This window comes from Pseudonaja textilis, chromosome 6 (genome assembly GCF_049901715.1).
Source record: "Pseudonaja textilis isolate UNSWEBS1 chromosome 6, rPseTex1.2, whole genome shotgun sequence".
Taxonomy (NCBI): Eukaryota; Metazoa; Chordata; class Lepidosauria; order Squamata; family Elapidae; genus Pseudonaja; species Pseudonaja textilis.
This window is the reverse complement of record NC_141995.1, coordinates 21,807,674-21,827,342: the sequence shown is the minus strand read 5'-3', so window position 1 is coordinate 21,827,342 and position 19,669 is coordinate 21,807,674. Positions and strand designations below refer to the sequence as shown.

Here is a 19,669-nt window from a genome sequence, read left to right as displayed (position 1 = left end):
AAGGCTTGCTTCTATGACCTTGAGTCTAGCAATTAGAGGCCCAAATTTCTTATTTTTGTTTGGAAGCCCAAGATTTTAACACAGAAGAAAGTACTTCTTTGTACTTTGACACAACCTTTGTTCTACTTAGATATTATCAGTTTCTCCTTATTTTCCTCTAGATTTCAATTTCTTGAACTATTTATAAAACTACTGGTTATGTATTTTTTTCAGGCAGAAACTAGGAATGTCAGTCATGTAAAAGTTCGCCTTGAATGCAGTTTACATAACAAATTGTATCATTATTTTAAGGTATGGCATGTATGTTTGCTGTTAAATTTGCTTTTACAAATATAAGCCTTTTATCTATGAGCAATAAATTGAGCTTCTGTTAGATGTGACTTGCACCAGTTCTGATTCATTGCTCAGGTATTACACTGGAGTTATCTTTTCAAAACTAATTTTTCCTTCTTTATCTTTATCAGATCTTTTTCAAGTAATATATTGTCTAAGTGCCCTTTTTAATATTTATTCATGAACATTATTATAATTATTTAATAATTGCTGTTAGATATTATCTTCTGTGAATAATTAGCTTTGTTAATCAAAGCCACTTTTATTCTAGATATTCTTTCTCTTCAACTTCAAGATGGATATTATTTAACACAGGTTTCTGTGCTATGTTTCCCTTCTGTCTTCCTATATTGGGGATCTTAAAATGGCGTAGACACCACAATTTCTGTTATTAAAGTGATTCTAAGAATCTGCAAAACTTGCCATTTTAAATTCTAGGATGTTCCAATCCCAAGAACAGCTGGATTGGTGGTATTCAGAGGAAGAATGGAACATTATAGAATTATCCAGAATGATCCGTTCCCAGAATCAGCACTTTCACATGTATCAGTGTTTAGAAAATACTAATTTTATCATGTTTAGTACTCCATCTATGAAAAAAGTAATAATTAGTTTCAAGAACTCTTTCTTCCTGGATTACTTTTGTGGAAGGACAAGTCAACATAATCTCATACTAGTAGAAGGTAGCATTTGGAGACTAGCTTTCATAACTCTCATTTCCTGACTCCCCTTGGAGAACTAACAAAATGTAGAGGGGTTACAGGTAGTCCTCAAATTACGACCACAATTGAGTGCAAAATTTATGTTGCTATGTGAGTTTTGCCACGTTTTACGACCTTTCTTGCCAAAGTTGTTGAGTGAATCATTACAGTTGTTAAATTAGTAACACGGTTGTTCATAGAATCTGGCTTCTTCATTGACTTTGCTTGTCAGAAGATCACAAAAACTGTTCACATGATCCCAGGACACTGCAGCCATGTTAAATGTGAACCAGTTGCCAAGCACCTGAATTTTGATCATGTGACCATGCAACAGTTGTAAATGTGAAAAACGGTCCTAAGTCACTTTTTTGGGGTGCCATTGTAACTTTGAATGGTCACCAAACTGCTGTGAGGACTACCTGTACTCCTGAATAATGGAGGATTTTGGAAGTTCTGGAATGAAGGGCAGTTAGCTTCCAAAAATGTTCTTCTACCAATACAATGTTGAATATCAAAAAAGCCTTTTCTTTAATACTCTTCATTCATCCTGTTTATTTAACATAATCAAACTTTTCAATTACATTTCAGATTTGCAGACTGACTTCTAGATGCAGTAGTGCAGGGGTGTCAAACTAGATTTCTACGATGGCTGGATCAGCATTATACTTGTCTTCCATGGGCCGGCCTGGAGGGAGGGGAAAGATGGGACAGATGTCTCCTGTAGCACCTTACCCGCCAAAATGGGGTGTGGAGGGCGTGGGGAACCCCACACCCCATTTTCACCCTGGACTGCCTCCTGCAGCCTCCTGCTGCCCAAAACAGGGTACAGGGGTGCCCAGTGCATGTGGCTTCATGCTCCATTTTGGCTGCCAGAGGCACTGTGGGCTGGTCCTTTGCTATTTCCAGGCTGGCCCCGTGGGCCAGATTTAAGCACCCTAAAGGCTGGATCAGCTTGCAGGCCTTGAGTTTCACACCCCTGCAGTAGTGGATCTGGTAACATTGCATCATCAATACTGATATTACTACCCCTTCCATGGTTGTCTAATTATATGTAAATTATAAATTAAATTTACATATAATCATTAGATAGACTAAATTAAACTTAAACTATTTACATGAAAGCAACATAATATGTATGATACTGCTCTTCTTTGGGGTATCTGTCAAAAAAAACCAAACCAATCCCTGAGCTAGTGCATACAAGAAGAATGCCATCAGAGCATCCCTTTGCTTGTCGCACCAACAGTTTTGTTTTGATGTGGCTAACACCCCTTTTATGACTTGTGTTTATAGGTTTTTAATTATTCACCTGTGGTCATTTTTGGATTTTCCTTTCATTTATATTAGAATTGTTGCTTTGCATCCAATGACCTGCTGCTAGAAATAAGCTTAATGGTCCGAATGAAAAATGTGCAGCATGAATTTGTGGATCTTAGACAATACTTACTGGAGAACCTTTTTGTAATTTATGTAGCAATGGATAAAACACAGACCTCAGGTAAGGCCAAGATATATTACCATTTTAACTTTAATTTTTTTAGACCATAGTATAGTATTAGAGTTTACATTTGCTTCTGGTTTTGTTCTTTTTGTATAGATGGCTCTTCAGTAATCTTGTACGTATTACATTCGGGGAACAACCTTTTGTATGTGCAGGTAATTTTAAAAAATATATTATTTTTGTGCTTAATATTAGTTTTGCTCTACACTTTTATGCTGAATAAATTGCTCACAAATTCTTGTTGGTCCCTTTATGCCCAGGCAGTTATAATATAGCAAACTGTGATTGTATTGAAAAAGAAATTGGAATAGAAATCCTTTAATTCAAGGAACAAAATGCAAACAGGATTGTTACCAACATGTTTATGATGTTGAACATTCTTTATTTCACAATCTGATTTAGAAAAAGAGATTACTCCAGGTTCTTTTCAACGTCAAAATTAGAATTTAAGTATTGAATCAGGTGTGCAAGGAAGGAACTGTCCTGGAAACCAATACTGAAACTTGTTATAATGATGATGATGTTGATGATGAAGAAGAAGAGGAAAATGATGACACTTCCTGCAAACACACCAGTGGAACTGCAAAAAACTGTGCTACTCAGAGATTGTACATTTTAAGAAGATACTTGATTGATACCTAGGACGCTGGCAGCAACCCGTATCAACCATCAGTGCCAGTCAATAATATGTGTGATACATTTTTAAATGTTCAGTTGGCTGAGTTTCAGGTTTAATGAATAAAAGTATAGTAGTAGTAGTAAAATCAAAACAATATTGTCCCTTAAGTATCTTTTTCTCTGGATGACCAAATACTTTCGTGGAAAGGCTGCTTTACTCAAGAATCTTTCAGCCAATGAAGTGAGAAGTGGAAAGTTTTGTGTAGTTTTCCAGCAGACTAAGGAGAGTGAGAAATACATATAAGTTTTCCATTTGGGGAAATATTTCTCTGTTCACTCTCTTTATGCATAATTAGACATTCCAACCACCTCTTTGTATCTCTTATGAACAAAGGAGAAAAATCAATCAATTCCAATGAATATTGAAAAGGAGATTAGGACATACTTTTTGTGTAAATTTGTGAATGAAAGAATTTGCATAAGTAGGGAGTGGGTAAGTGATAGTTTAAAAAGACCCAGAAGAATTTTCTAATTCTGTGCTAATTCTTAGTATAAAACTACGTTAACAGACTTGAAACTTTAATGGCTTTGTTCAGTAGTACGAGCTCAGAATAAGAATGGCTTGATGGGACTAACTGCAGGGACTTGAAACTTTGCCTGTTTATAGCAACTACGATAGTAATAAGTGTGATGTAACAGTATAATTTCCTTTTTTTGCAGGATGTAAAACATTTGACCCAGGAAAAAATATTTTCTTTGCTTTTTGAGCCAATATTGCTGCCATCATTGACCATGAATTTCACAAATGTAGCTTCTATTATTTGTAAAGGTACAGTATTTTAATATGTTGTGTAGTACTAAGAAGTGGTATTTTGTGGGTCTGTTTTTGTTCAGAGGTAAGAACTATTTTCGTTTTAAGCATTTTGTCTACCTTTCTAGTAAAAGAACAAAATATATTAACCTAGCATACTGTATAATTTGGCTTTTTAAGAACATTTCAAGAATATATTTTATTAAAATTCATGGTCCTTTTGATAGGACAATTAAACATAAGTCACATTATATTATTTTAAACCTGTTTTTCATTAATTTTCTTTCTAAATATCCAATTTCAAACGTGAGAAATTGCTTATCTTGAGTGTGGTTTATCAGCTAGTTACAAATCCATCTACTGTTGATGCTGTCTTATTTTACATTTTTCTAACTTACCAAGAAGTGGGTTGTACTTTGTCAAATGCTCTACTGAAATCCAAGTATAATATGTCTTCAGCATTTCACTGGCCCACTAATTTAGTCATTTTGTCAAAGAATGCAATAACATTTGTTTGACATGATCTTTTTTTGACAAACCGATTTTGGCTTCTGGTTATAACTTTGCTTGCTTCTAGGTGTTGGCAGATCTGTTGCTTGATTATCTTTTCCAGAATCTTCCCAAGTATTGATGTCTGGATGATTGGTCTATAGTTTCTTGGATTAATTTTTCCCTTTTTCTTTGACATAGGTACACTATGTGATCATGAAAGCAACCAAGAAAGAGTTAATCTACTGGATAGAACAACTTTACTTAAGCCCTGTCTTTTACATCCAGTGATAGAAGGGTGAGTTTTTAATGCAAGTATGTTATAACATACTACAATGCAAAGACCTCAAAAATAGAGGAATGCATATTCTATAATTTAGAATTAATCCATAATTCATTTGACATGATTTAAAAGCAATTTCCAGAGACTTAAGATTGATTTTTTGACATTTGGAACAGATATATTTTATTATATATTGAGATTATAGAATAATAATAATAGATAAATAAGTGGCAATGCTACATCAAGAGGGAGGAAGGGAGAGAGGGAAAGAAGGAAGGAAGGAAACAGGCAGTTTCCAGATTAATTTTCCTTTCCCTTTTTATTGTATTTTGAAAAACTTTATCCATTGTATTGTTTTGATTCAAAGATATTTATACAATATTAATTAAAATTATTGACAGTCTTCTCATTTAATTGTGCATTTTATCTCTGTAGATATTTTGGCATTAATCCATTTGCAGTGGTATTTCACATAGAACCACATCACAATATTTCAGCATTTTGGTCTGTGTGGTTTACAAATAATTTCGATTTTAGCATTATGCTAAATGATGTGTATGTGTCAAGGCAAACTAAGGATATTCTAAAGGTAATTTTTTTTTTTTTACTTCTGGTCTCATAATGCACTTTTCCTCAAATGATCATCTATATATAATAGCGCTTTCATTCAGCTCAGTCATACCTCCTTTCTGTAATTTGTGTATATATCTATATTTTTATTCATTCTACATAAAATACTGATACCTTATCTGGTATAAACTATGAACATTTATAAGAAACAAGGATTTATCGCTGTATCATAAAATACAAAATTTCAAAGTCAATTCAGTGCGCCCCACCAACAGTAATGCACAGTGCAAACACATCATATTGAACCAATGTGAAACTCTACTGTGATTTGAATATTGTGTGTTAATGAGTACCAGGCCTCTCAAAAGGTCTGAGTAAACTATATGATCCAGTTTGGGGCCTTCCCAGTTTATTTTAGCATTTGGTAGCTGTGAAGTAAGCTGTTTAAGTTTCTTATTCTAAACAGCTTCTAAAATGCCACTAAAGCATCAGTGCACATTTTAGAAATTATCCTCCTTGTGATGGAATTTGTGAGGCTCCAGTGAAGTTGTGAGAACATTGAATGTTGAATTCGTAATCAAATTTCACTTTGGGGCAGTATATTTGAAGAATGATCAATAATCTTCCTAGTCTTGGCTTTATTGGAATTAATACATATTGAAGGAAATATCAGAGAAAGAAGCAGCAGAGAGAAGTAGCAGGACAAACATAATCCTTGTTTGCTGTTTTATTTTCATATACACTAGGATTAGAATCAAAAGACGTAAAACCAAGTAGTATTTGTATTTTTCTTTTTCTTTTACCATCAGCTAAATCTGAGGTTTTTGCCATAGGTCCTGAACTTCACAGGAGCCCTGACACTACCTCCTGGTTGTTGGAATGTGTTTTCCTTGAAATATCACATACAGGAATCTGTAACAAATTTATTTTCCAGCATTTTTGTGACTACAAATGTTGGAGTGATATTTGAGATTCCACTACAGATTTATTCTGCTTTGTCTCAGGTACTATATTGCTCTAAATTTATAAATACAGGAATGTATTGAATAGTTGGTCCCAGATGGCACTTTCATCTGGAGAAATATATGAATAAGATTTTCCTGGTCACTTATTAATGTTTTGGATTTTAACTGACATTGTTTCATTTTTTAAAATTTATTGCCATCTGTAGTCATAATGTTTGAATGGTGCAGCCATATAAATTGTATTTAAAAGGTTAAATAAATAGCTAATTGAAGGAATTTTTTTGCTGAATCTGAATTAAATAGGACCCAGGATTTTCTGGACCACTTTGTATTATAGTGACAGAAATTGAAAGCTTTAGATCACAGGAGTCTACAATTTCTATGCTTCTTTCTAAATTATTTTTTAAAAAGGCAGACACACTTACTTTAAAATTATGTCACTTAATTTGTGTTCTATTTGTATTTTAAAAATTCCCAAAACACATAAAACATAAGGATGAAACATAGTGCAAGCCGGCTTACATTCAGAAGCTTATTTTTGCAAGATAATTTTACTTAACTATTTTTCCCCCAATTATTTTTCAGCCAGGAGAGAGACATTTTGAAGCCATAGCACATCATGATATGTACTGTTCCTTAAGAATGTCAGACAAAGGTAAATGTAGAAAAAAAAAGTTTTAATCTGTTATCAAGTAAAATACAACAACTAGCATTCATTTTTTTGCAACACTATTGTTTAAATATCTTCTGTCCTTTCTGCTTAATTTTGTAGTACAAAGATATACACATACACACACACATACACATACACATACACATATTCGTAGATTGTCACGGGTACGGGTATGTAGGTCTAGGTGTGTTCGGGTCTTTTCCTGTCTAAGATTAAGAGTATCTTGGTGACGTTTCGGCGAGGTCCCACTCACCATCCTGTGGTGTCCTTGGTCTTGTGATATCCTGGGTCATTTGCTGTGTTGCAACTTCTTGAGTTGTTGTGGTGTAATTTCTTGAGTTTTCTGATGTGATATCCTGATATCCAGCCACCCGCTCAGGGTATCACATCAGAAAACTCAGGAAATTACACCACAACAACTCAAGAAGTTGCAACACAGCAAATGACCCAGGATATCACAGCACAAGACCAAGGATACCACAGCAATAAGTCTCACAAGGTCATCACACAACCCATTACCCAAGCCATTACTACACAGGAGGCTAATGGAAAAGAGATCAAAACACAAATGACCCAGGAGATTACAATGCAGGACCCAGGATACCACAACAAAAGAACTTGCAAGCCCATCACACAACCCATTACCCAAGCCGTTAAAACACGAGAGGCTAATGGAAAAAAAGATCACTACAAAACAAACGACCCAGGAGATTACAGCACAAGATCCAAGATATCTCCACAACAAAACTCACAAGGCCATCACACAGCCCATTATACCAATATCAACTCCATCAACCAATCAAGAGGCAGCAGCGCAGCCAACCAGCCCAGCACACCAGCCCCCACCACCAGTATTTATAGAGAGATGGCAGCTCTGATCACACACTGCTTGCACTGGCACAAAGCCGAAAGCACCAGCCTGAGGATGGTGAGTGGGACCTCGCCGAAATGTCTCCAAGATACTCTTAATCTTACATGGGAAAAGACCCGAACACACCTAGACCTACACACACACACACACACACACACACACACACCAGTAGGAAAATAGGGCAAAGCAGTACATCAGAGGAAAGATAAGTCAGAAGCTGCCTCCAGCATTAGGAAGAGAAACAATGGCAAGGTTTTTTAAAAAATATAAGTCCATGTATTACAGGGGTGTCAAACTTAATTTCATTGAGGGCCACATTAGGGTTTGAACATGGAGGGTCAGGTGGGTGTGGCCATGGTAGACATAGCCAACTCGACATCACTTGTGTCGGGGGCACCTGTGGTGGCCCAGGCGGGGTTGGAGGGATCTACTTTTGCTAGTAGTTTGTTCTGCTAGCAGTCTGCCAGCGAAAACAGCTCGGGTGGCCCTGCACAGCTCTCCCGGTCTTCACTTTCAACTGTGACAGCCTCCTGCAGCCCTCTGCACCTAGCCCTCTCGAGCTCAGTTTTTGCTGGTAGAGGCACCATGGGCCGGTCTTCACTGTTTCCAGGGCAACCCCATATGCTCAATCTAAGCACCCCATGGGCTGGATGTGGCCCACAGGCCTTGCCTTTGACACCTCTGATGTATTAGATAAAATTTGTTCTTTAATTTTAAAAAAAGTATTGATTCTTTGGTACTTCCCTAAAATGAGATGATGATCAGAGAGGTATTAATTAAGATAAACATTGTATAACAATGCAACTGAGTATTATTTTTATTTTAGCAAACCTTCTTTGGGAAAGAAGTCTTTCTCTGGACAGCTCAACATGGAATGTGGATTCTGATCTTGCATATGAACTCCACGAAAAATGGCAAAAAATTAAGCAGAGTGAAATTTGCAGGTTTGCATAATAAATACATATATATTCATTTAGCAATTTTGTCTGAAGCTAGAGTTGTGGTTTATAATTAAATTTCTATACGTAACAAAAATAAGCATAACTCAAATTGGAATAAAGAAAAAGTTGTTCGCAGTCACTTATGGGTAAAATGCCAACTATAGAGTGCAACTTAGCTTTTTCCTGACTTAATCAGACCATAGACTTGGGAGGAAGACAGTCTGGAAACAGGTCCCCAATTGGCAGTTTCCTTTATCTCACATCCCATTGTCATCTTGTTTGTTCAGCCATTATCAAAATTAATCTTCACTTTTTTTCTTCTTAAAAATACAATAAGTAGTGGAGTAAAAGCACTGCCAAGGGTCCAGGGTACTTGAGGCACCATATCATTCCATGGGGATTGGCCCGTCTCATCCATGCTGGCAGAGGAGGGACACTGTAGGCCCTGTCAGCCTGATTACTGGGGTCCAGAAGGACCTTCTCCACCATTGCACCTGCCCTCTGGAACATCTTGGTCCTCGGTGTAAGGTCAGACACAACCCTTCTGAGCTTTCCTAAGAGCTGACCTGGCTTTGCATTTCAAGTTGGGGCCCCAATGGGGCATCACCTCAACCATGGCGGTGGTTGATCAATTAACACACACCCCCGACCCCATCTGTATTTGGATCGTAGTGTTTGCTTGTATTAATTTATATTTTTAATGTATATGTATATGTGTTTTCTAGGATTGTAATCTGCCCAGAGTTACCCTGTGGGCAGCCAATAAATTTTATAAATAAATATTTTTAAAAAAACAAGAATTAATTTCACAAATATTCCCAACTAAAGATATATAATTGATACTTATAATCAAAGCATCAAATGTATTGACCATTGTTTTCCATGTATTATCTCAACAGAAGAAATCTTAGGGAAATTATTCAAGCTGCTTATCAAAAAAATCCTGAAGAATCATCACCTGCATTATCTTTTCCCCACTTGGTGTCAGAGGCAGGTCTTACACTGAACTTCAGTGCAGCTGCACCAATGAACAGCATGGTGAGATTATATTATTACGATCCTGAAAAAAATTCTAATGTGTAGGTATTGCATCGATTTAAAAGAATTTTGAGGTCAACTGCTGTGTAGGAAAATTGTAGAAGCAGGTTGAAGCCAATAATTTAGCTTAGCACATTGAACATACATTATAATTAGTGGAAAGAAAAAGTTCTGACATTTATAATCATGCTCTTTATATATAATTGCAAATATTTGAGAAAAAACATTAAAATTTATAACATTCCAAAATATGCCTCAAAACTGTATGTTAATAACTTGAATTCTTGTATTTTAATTATTTATAGGTAAAATATTTTACGCTAAGAAACCCTTCATATTTCCCAGTTACATTGCAACTCCTGCCTTTGTCTTTCTATCCTGATCCTCAAGCTCCACTGAGTCTACTCAGCAAATGGTAATTAACATAACTATTAAAGAATATGACTTAAACGCATACAAAATAATTCCATCCATATCGATGGTACTAAATATATGTAGTGGGAGGGATGTGATGATAGCCATTAGTCCTCTTATTACTTTTATACCACTTGAGGTCACTCTGGAATAGAACAGATTATAAATAAATAAACTAAGTTTATTAGGTTTATCAAAAAAAAAGTGTAATACACTGCTCAAAAAAATAAAGGGAACACAAAAATAAGACATCCTAGATCTGAATGAATGAAATATTCTTATTAAATACTTTGTTCATTACATAGTTGAATGTGCTGACAACAAAATCACACAAAAATTATCTATGGAGATCAAATTTAGCAACCCATGGAGGTCTGGATTTGGAGTTACACTCAAAATTAAAGTGGAAAAAAACACTATGGGCTGATCCAACTTTGATGTAATGTCCTTAAAACAAGTCAAAATGAGGCTTAGTAGTGTGTGTGGCCTCCACATGCCTGTATGACCTCCCTACAATGCCTGGACATGCTCCTGATGAGGTGGCAGATGGTCTCATGAGGGATTTCCTCTCACACTGGGACTAAAGCATCCCCCAACTCCTGGACAGTCTGTGGTGCAACGTGGTGTTGGTGGATGGAGCGAGACATGATGTCCCAGATGTGCTCAGTTGGATTCAGGTCTGGGGAACGGGCAGGCCAGTCCATAGCATCAAAGCCTTCATCTTGCAGGAACTGCTGACACACTCCAGCCACATGAGGTCTAGCATTGTCTTGCATTAGGAGGAACCCAGGGCCAACCGCACCAGCATATGGTCTCACAAGGGGTCTGAGGATCTCATCTCGGTACCTAATGGCAGTCAGGCTACGTCTGGCGAGCACATGGAGGGCTATGCAGCCCCTAAAGAAATGCCATCCCACCCCATTACTGACCCACTGCCAAAATGGTCATGCTGGAGGATACTGCAGGCAGCAGAACGTTCCCCACGGCGTCTCCAGACCCTGTCATGTCTGTCACATGTGCTCAGTGTGAACCTGCTTTCATCTGTGAAGAACACAGGGCACCAGTGGTGAATTTGCCAATCTTGGTGTTCTCTGGCAAATGCCAAACATCCTGCACAGTGTTGGGCTGTAAGCACAACCCCCACCTGTGGACATTGGGCCCTCATACCACCCTCATGGAGTCTGTGTCTGACCGTTTGAGCAGCCACATGCACATCTGTGGCCCACTGGAGGTCATTTTGCAGGGCTTTGGCAGTGCTCCTCCTGTCCCTCCTTGCACAAAGGTGGAGATAGCGGTCCTGATGCTGGATTGTTACCCACCTATTGGCCTCCTCCACGTCTCCTGATGTACTGGTCTGTCTCCTGGTAGTGCCTCCATGCTCTGGACACTACACTGACAAACACAGCAAACCTCCTTGCCACAGCTCGCATTGATGTGCCATCCTGGATGAGCTGCACTACCTGAGCCACTTGTGTGGGTTGTAGACTCCATCTCATGCTACCAATAGAGTGAAAGCACCGCCAGCATTCAAAAGTGACCAAACCATCAGCCAGAAAGCATAGGAACTGAGAAGTGGTCTGTGGTCACCACCTGCAGAACCACTCCTTTCTTGGGCATGTCTTACTAACTGCCTATGCTTTCCACCTGTTGACTATTCCATTTGCACAACAGCATGTGAAATTGATTGTCAATTAGTGTTGCTACCTAGCTAAGAGGACAGTTTGATTTCACAGAACTGTGATTGACTTGGAATTACATTGTGTTGTTTAAGTGTTCCCTATATTTTTTGAGCAGTGTATGTGAAAACAATAGAGAAAACAGAAGAGACAGTATGTGTAGCTATGCATGTTTTAGATCTTCTGTGCTCTTAGTGAGTCTCCAATTCCAGTTGCTTTTTTTTTCCATAGAAAAGAGCATGCATAGAACATGCAGAGGTTGAGAATAAATGATAGCAGATGTGAGCCTGTACATTCATTCATTCATTTGTTTGTTCCTTCATTCTTCATTTATTGTTTTGCAAGGTAGCAAAACACACTTCCTTACCCGCAAACAACAACCCTGTGAGCCGAGTTGGGCTGAGAGAGAGTAAGTGACCCAATGTCATCCAGCTGGCTTTTATGGCTCAGGCTGGATGAGAACTCACACTCTCTTCTGCTTTCCAGCCTAGTGCCTTAACTACCGGACCAAACTGGTTCTCATGATTTGCAGCAGAAAGCTGGAAAAGTGGGGATGGTACAGAAGCAGAATGACAGAAATGGCATTGCAGTGATGCATGCATCAAGGATGATATGACACTGCCTTTTTTTCCCCAACTGGATGAAAGTACCAATCTCCTGTGGCTATTGTGTGGGGAAATTGGACTAATTCTCTCAAAATTCTTAATGGTGGCCATATGTTTTTCTGGCAATAAAATTTATAATATACTTTTGAACTGTATAATATCCTTTCTTACAGTACAATGACGAGCAATACAAAATATTTGAATTAAATAGAAACTTAAAATAACTTGACCTTTTCAGTTATTTCTGTGACATTTTCTATGTTTGGGGGTATAACTATTTTAATGCATTTGGATGCAGGTTTGGTGCAAATATAAAATCTATTAATTATACAACCACTGAATTCAGACTGACAGAAGAGTGTACTTACCGGGTAAGTTTGTCTTGTGTTAAAGTGATGTAATACATAAAAAATAGGGAACTTAAAAATAGATCTACATTAAATAAACTCTCCAGCAATTTACTTTTTTCAGAATGTGTTGTTTATATACACAAAAGGCACTCAACTATTCAGAATTATTATTTGCTAAAAAGTATAGAATTAACTTTTACATGAGGCATATTTATTAGTTTAAAAAAAAAGAAAAACTCATTGTCTCTATTGCAAGTTTTTCATTTTTATGGAACAATCAAATAATACAGGATAGGTCACAGAAAGATAAACCCTATTATTAGAGAGTATACATTAAAAGAGCAAAGTTTAGTTAGAATACAGACTTTAATCAGTCAGGATTAAAAATGGGAAGAAAAACTGGCTCTGCCACTGAATAAAATGATTACCACAGGTAACTAATGATAGGAGTTAAGAAAAAGAAGTTTGGTAGAAACACCTCCATATTTTTAAGTGTTATAGAAGATTGCTTCCAATGCAAATGAAGAGAGAAAACCTTGAAGAAAGATTCACTTGCTAGTTGTAATCAATTTTTATTTATTAGGGTTGCCATATCTTAGGTGCTGAGTGGTAGCAAAAAGATACAGAAAACTAGTTATTTGATGCCATCTAATGGGTGCATAGATCTATCCATCCAAAGTATGATGGTTTATATTATTATATTAGAATCTAGTCTACATATTAGATTATATGTAGAAGTGGAAGTCGTTTTGTCTTGGGCAACAAGAAGTTTTCCAAAGATTCAAGTGTGATATGCAGTATCTCTAGAGAAAAAGAAAAGAGTATAGAAAGACTTGCAAAATTTTTATTTGACTGTATTGACTATGTGGCATGGATTCTGTGATGTTCAAAATTAGTTAATTTTATTACAGATGTAACGATCATGCCTAATTTGTTCATTGATTTAACCAGTCTATTAATTTTGATACATATGTTCTGTAGTCCTGATATTTCAGTTTTTTTAAGGGTGTTGCCCTGAGTGTTGCCTAAGCTATTGTTTATGCAGAAAGTAATACTGTAGAGCAGGGGTGTCAGATCTGGGCCACTGTGGAAACAGCAAAGGACCAGCCCATGGTGCTTCTGCCAGGGAAAACGGAGTTCAGGAGGGCCACGTGCAGTCCTCTTGAGCTCCATTTTCCCTGGCAGAGGGTTGCAGGAAGCAGTGGCAGCTGAAAATGGAGCTTGGGAACCCATTTTCATTGGCAGAGCACTCAGTCCACCACAGCCCCCCCCGATAGGAGTGATATCGAGCTGGCCATGCCTACTCTGGCCCCCGAAGGTCAAACACAATCCTGATGCAACCCTCAATGAAATTGAGTTTGTCTCCCTCTGCTGTAGAGTAAAAAGAAGATGCCTTAATAATAATAAATTTATGTATGTATTATATCAATTTATATAGTCTTCCATTTCATAATTATGAGTCTGAGTGGCAAACTGTTTCTTGGTTTGTTGCTAAAAGTAACACATTGAGTCTTCATCTCAACAACATTCATTTCTTAATAATTAGAAAAAGAATTATTTTCTTACAAACAGAAAAGGCATCAGAATATTTTGTTGAATTTATAAACTGTATGTTTATCTAATCTTATTAATTTAACTTATTAAAAATGCAATTTACAAATCAATGCTAAGTGATGCCATAAAATACAAATATAACTAATATGTTATTTTATTTTACTCGGGGGGGCAAACCCCAGGAAGGCCATGATTATCGCAGGTCTGGTTCTGAGATGCTTCATTTGAAATTGCAGCCTCTAGAAATGAAGAGAGTTGGTGTTGTCTTTACACCTCTTGACTACAGGAGAGTAACTTCCCTTATATTAGTCAGGTAAATCTACTTTTTTACTTACTTCAAAGAGAGTGAAGCTAAAAAGTATCATTGCAGATTTTTAAAAATGCTTCACCTCTGAAATGATATGAGGTGATATAAACCAGGGGTTCCCAACTTTTCCATCTCCGTGGGCGGGCAGGGGGCAGTGGGGTTTCGCATGCACTTGCCTGTGGCTTGCATGGCCCAGTTCCCAAAGGGCTGCAGACTGGGTCCGGGGTATGGACTGGGGGTTGGGGATCCCTGATGTAAACTCTAGTTTATATACTTCATATGTATACCATATAATTCATATGTAAAATAGTTCATATGTATACTATATAATAATTATCCATCCTTGAATATTTTATGTTGTATGCCTCCAGTAGTCAGTTTTGTGCACACAAATACAGAGCTCTTAGCTTTCTTTTATTGGAAATATCTTTTTTCCATCATTAAAGTCAGTGTTAATTCAAGGTGTTCCTATATCCATGAGGTCTTCAGGATACGTTAATTCATTAGGATAAGTTAATTCATTAATACATTAGGAAAAGGAATTATCGCTGTTTGTTTTGAGATATATTGCACATATTGTATGCTGTCAGATGATTTGTGATGGTGCTAATATTTTTTTCTTAATGTAAGTTTGTATTGATTTATTGCAGGAATAATTTGACAATTCTGGATATGGTTCATGTTGAAGGCATTGGAGCAAGAGAATTATTGAAAGTAGGGGGAAGGTTACCTGGGGCTGGTGGATCTCTTCGATTTAAGGTGCCAGAGTCAACCCTTATGGATTGCAGACGACGTGAGTACAAAATTTGTCTGTTGGTAAGGGATTGAATTGAATTAGTTTCCAGTCTGCAGAATATGTATGGTTAGAAGAAAGGGTTGTAGAGACTAGGTTCATAACATGCATGTATGTTTATTCACGTATCTCTGATTCCTGTTGTGGCTATTTATAATCATAAATATGTGCCATAAATGCATGGATAATATATAATGTAGTACAGATATTTTTTGCATTAATACAGGGAAGAGGTTGAAGGGGCACTGCATATCATTGTAACAGCATTATGGGAAGATTTGTTAGCATTTTAGAACATTGAGATAGATCGACTGCTATAAAAATAACTATATCAATTTTATGACTTTCAGAACTGAAAGATGGCAAGCATATTCTTTCTATCACAAAGAGCTTTAAAGTTGAGAACATTGGTCATCTTCCTATTACTATAATGTCTATGAAAATTAATGGATACAGTTGTCAAGGATATGGGTTCGAAGTACTTGACTGCAGAGAATTCTTTTTGGCATCAAATTCTTCACGTGACATTAGCATTGTGTAAGCATTTGTTGCTTTTATTGATAAACTTATTGTTTCTTACAGTTGTCTTTAAATATCGATAATGAGCAGAACGTTCATTCCGTAAAACATTTTCATAGAAAATCCTATAATTCCCAAATTCTTACTAGTAAGGATTTTAATAAAATTTTACTTCAGTAATATATTCTGTAATTCTCAACATTATTTTAGATGTTGAGATTAATCTTTTAACAAGACACAGTTTGCTTTGCTGGCTACTTAAATCATTATTTATGGGTTTTTTGTCATTGCTACCTCTAACAATAATAATGCTTTAAAAAGAAAAGTTCCATAGGCTAGTTCAGATCTGAGAGTGTTCTTCTTTAGCCTTCTTTCCTCAGTCTTCTGGCAAAGGCATTTCTTGTTATGGTATTCTTTCCTGAACGCATTTCACAGTTGCTGGTATTAGATAAGAGAGATATATTAGAGATATATTAGAATAAGATTATGCATTCAAAGCATTTTTTCATTCTGTGTTGGAATGATTACACCTTTTCACGATTCATCTTTCTGCTAAAAATGGAAAATATTTCTGGTAGAATCCTGTTACCCAGGCATTTACCACTTTCTTGCTTTCTTTGTTGGTGATGCTTTGATACCACTCCTGACTAGAGCAGTTAATGAGGCCATTATGTGGATATATAGCTGCAGAATGTCTCCTTCTCAGCAGACAGTTTGCTCATAGTTTAAGTCTGTGTGTATATATATGGGGGGGCGGGGGGGAGAGAAAAGGAGTTCCTTCAGGAAAGTATGCTTCCACAACAGAAAAACTGGCCTTTGCCATCTTCTTGCTCTTACTGCTGACAAGGTATACCCAGCTTGGTCTTCCACAAGGCAGGTGCTGACCGTATGAGACTGCCTTCCCAGTTCTCGTAACTGCCATGTATGACCTTGGCAAGAAAGCCTTGCATACCTCTTCAGCAGTGGGAGGAAGAAGATAGTAAAGGTCAGCTGGGTGGTGGAGCACTCCAGTAGAAGAGTCAGGCTTCAGGGATAGAAAAGATAGGGAGATGAAGGGCGATGAAGTATGCCTAAAATTATAAGTGCAGGTGGTCTGCCAAGCACCTGAATTTTGAACACATGACCACTGTATCTTAGAGCAGGGGTCTCCAATCTTGGCAACTTTAAGCCTGGAGGACTTCAACTGGTCTGCCAGGTTTAAAGTTGTCAAGGTTGGAGAACCCTGTCTTAGAGGACTAGGTGTAAGTACGACTCGTTCAGTACTACCATAACTTTGAATGGTCACTGAATGAACAGTTGGAATTTGAGACCTACCCATAATGATCTTGTTCCCAGCAAAAGCAATTATGAAAGAACTATTTAAAAAAAGGCTTCGTTGACTTGGTTTTTTTTTTTTTTGGTGCAGTTTTACTCCAGATTTTACATCATCTTGGGTTATTCGTGAACTGACTCTGGTTACTGCTGCTGGCATCGAGTTTCACTTTACTCTCAATGTGACCCTTCCTCACCATCTTTTACCCATATGTGCGGATGTGGTACCAGGCCCCAGTTGGGAAGAGTCATTCTGGAGGCTCACAGTACTCTTTGTAAGGTAAAGCATTAAGAATCTCAGGATGCTTTCGGTGGGATCCTAAGGAGAAGTAATCATACAGGAATAGTTGTTACATTATTTTAACAGATGAGGATTTTTTAAAATCAATTACCACCAAACTTTTCCTCTAGTTGATTTTTAAATTTCATTATAAAAGAGAGTTTTTTTGTTGATTACTCATACAAGTAGTTGGTCTCAACAAAATTGCTTGGTATCTATCAGGCTTTGAAGAATATACAAACCCAGAAAAAAAAGGATAACCTCAGTGTTAAGCAGAAACTAAAATATGTAAAGGTGCTGATAGTCTGACAGCCCACTTATTTTGGTGGAGAAGAATCCTACATCCCACATACCGTTCCTTAGTGGGTTTTGCATCATACCGAGGTACTAGGCACAGTAAATTCTGGAATCTATCAGGATCATGGATGACTTTAAAATAGTGTTAAGAGAATACATGCCATGCAGTATTACATATTGAATCCTTTGCTACACAAAGTTTAGGATATGGTAACTTGTATAATAGTAATCACCCTTTGACTATAACTTCTTGGTGCCTTCAAATGTATTTTATTAAATTGAGGTTAAATGGACTTTAATTTTTGCACATTTTGCATTACTGTTTCTATATGTGTGTTTGTATCTGCAGTTTGTCCTTATTTGGTGTGATCTTGATAGCTTTCCAGCAAGCACAGTACATTCTAACAGAATTCATGAAGTCAAGACAGCGGTCAAATCATAATTCTACATTGCAAAACAACAATTCTGTGGACATCATTAGTTCTGAAACTTATAAGTAATGCATTTTATCTTTCTATATATAAAATTCCTGGAAATCTTATTTAAAGGGGTAATTGATATTTCTAAGATCTTAGTAGGGATGGCTGCTGTTTTATGCTGAGAAGGCAATTACTATTTTAAAAAGTCTGGTTATACATAATCTAGATTTGCATATTTGCATATCAGAGTATATGTATATTTGCATTTTGCAGTATCTTTCCAGTGGAAGAGGGACAAAAATCTAGGCAAGATGGACATATAACTTTAATAGATAAATAAAATTAAAAAATGAATATTCTTGTTATGACATATATTACGGGAGCCGGGAAATATAAAACTGAAGGAAATACAGAAATCCTTTTAGAAAGTATCAACTTGATTTTCAGTTTTTATGCTTGGTTCCATGTTTACAACTTGTTTTTTATTGTGTTGTTTTTGGCAATTGTATAGAAGCCATGCAATCTTTTTTTATAGTAAGTCTTATAATTTTATTTTAAAATTAGGAGCAGCTGCAGAACGTTTACTGAGACTTACAGTTCTTCTGATAAAGGCAAAGGCAAAGGATCCCTTTTGGTGGGCGCTGCAACCAGCCGTAGCCAGAATGCTGCCAAGAGGAGTCCGGCAACATATAGTCATTCTCAGAAGAAACATAAATGTTCTGTGTACTATGGTAAACAAAAATCAAGCCCAACGACTAGTAGCAACATTCTGACAACAGATGAAAAGTCGAGCCAGTCAGTTGAAAATCCTATTTCAGCACCAAAGGAAGACATTTGTACTGTTAATGAAAACTGGCTGAGCTTGAAATATGCAAATAGCGTAAACATGGACATGCAAAAGAACTTAGCACATCCAGAGAACTTTGTAGATAAAGACGAAAGTGCATTGAAAAGTGCAACACTTATGAAAAACATTTCTTCAGACTGCAGTTTGAAGGAGGGCCTTCAAACAAATATGTTTCCTAAGGAAACGAATCTTAAGTCTCCAGAAAATTTAGCTGAACTCAAAGAACCTGAGTTATGTCCTTCAAAGTCATCAAAGAAATTGTCGGAAAGTCGCTTTCCAAGATCTTCACCTCAACAACAATCAGAATTTCAAGAGAGTTCCAGGAAAAATGGAGGTAAAAAAATTTAAAATAAAAAAGGTGTCATTTTGAATAAACTCAACAAAGAAATATGCATGACAGAAAATAGTTTTTTGTTAACTTCTAGAATTTTGAAGATAATGCTTAGAATTATGGCCATAGAAGCTGGACTATGTCCAATTAGCAACCTTAATATGATATTGCA

The 19,669-nt window shown here is 36.8% G+C and overlaps 1 protein-coding gene across 5 annotated transcripts in view; it reads left to right on the top strand.

The window, feature by feature from the left end:
• The window catches only part of TMEM131L (transmembrane 131 like), a 71,124-nt gene that overhangs the window by 38,099 nt on the left and 13,356 nt on the right, over window positions 1–19,669 (top strand). For 4 of the 5 annotated variants that reach the window (XM_087936006.1, XM_087936004.1, XM_087936005.1 and 1 more), the window contains exons 8-25: window positions 214–291; window positions 2,382–2,532; window positions 2,632–2,690; window positions 3,874–3,982; window positions 4,655–4,751; window positions 5,172–5,325; window positions 6,140–6,310; window positions 6,857–6,926; window positions 8,642–8,759; window positions 9,656–9,794; window positions 10,100–10,209; window positions 12,788–12,860; window positions 14,576–14,706; window positions 15,351–15,493; window positions 15,844–16,030; window positions 17,418–17,603; window positions 18,250–18,396; window positions 18,884–19,500. In XM_087936006.1, the coding sequence (XP_087792132.1) occupies window positions 214–291; window positions 2,382–2,532; window positions 2,632–2,690; window positions 3,874–3,982; window positions 4,655–4,751; window positions 5,172–5,325; window positions 6,140–6,310; window positions 6,857–6,926; window positions 8,642–8,759; window positions 9,656–9,794; window positions 10,100–10,209; window positions 12,788–12,860; window positions 14,576–14,706; window positions 15,351–15,493; window positions 15,844–16,030; window positions 17,418–17,603; window positions 18,250–18,396; window positions 18,884–19,500 (2,740 nt within the window). The remainder of the gene's footprint in view (window positions 1–213; window positions 292–2,381; window positions 2,533–2,631; window positions 2,691–3,873; window positions 3,983–4,654; window positions 4,752–5,171; window positions 5,326–6,139; window positions 6,311–6,856; window positions 6,927–8,641; window positions 8,760–9,655; window positions 9,795–10,099; window positions 10,210–12,787; window positions 12,861–14,575; window positions 14,707–15,350; window positions 15,494–15,843; window positions 16,031–17,417; window positions 17,604–18,249; window positions 18,397–18,883; window positions 19,501–19,669) is intronic. The other variant, XM_087936007.1, reaches the window with a different exon arrangement.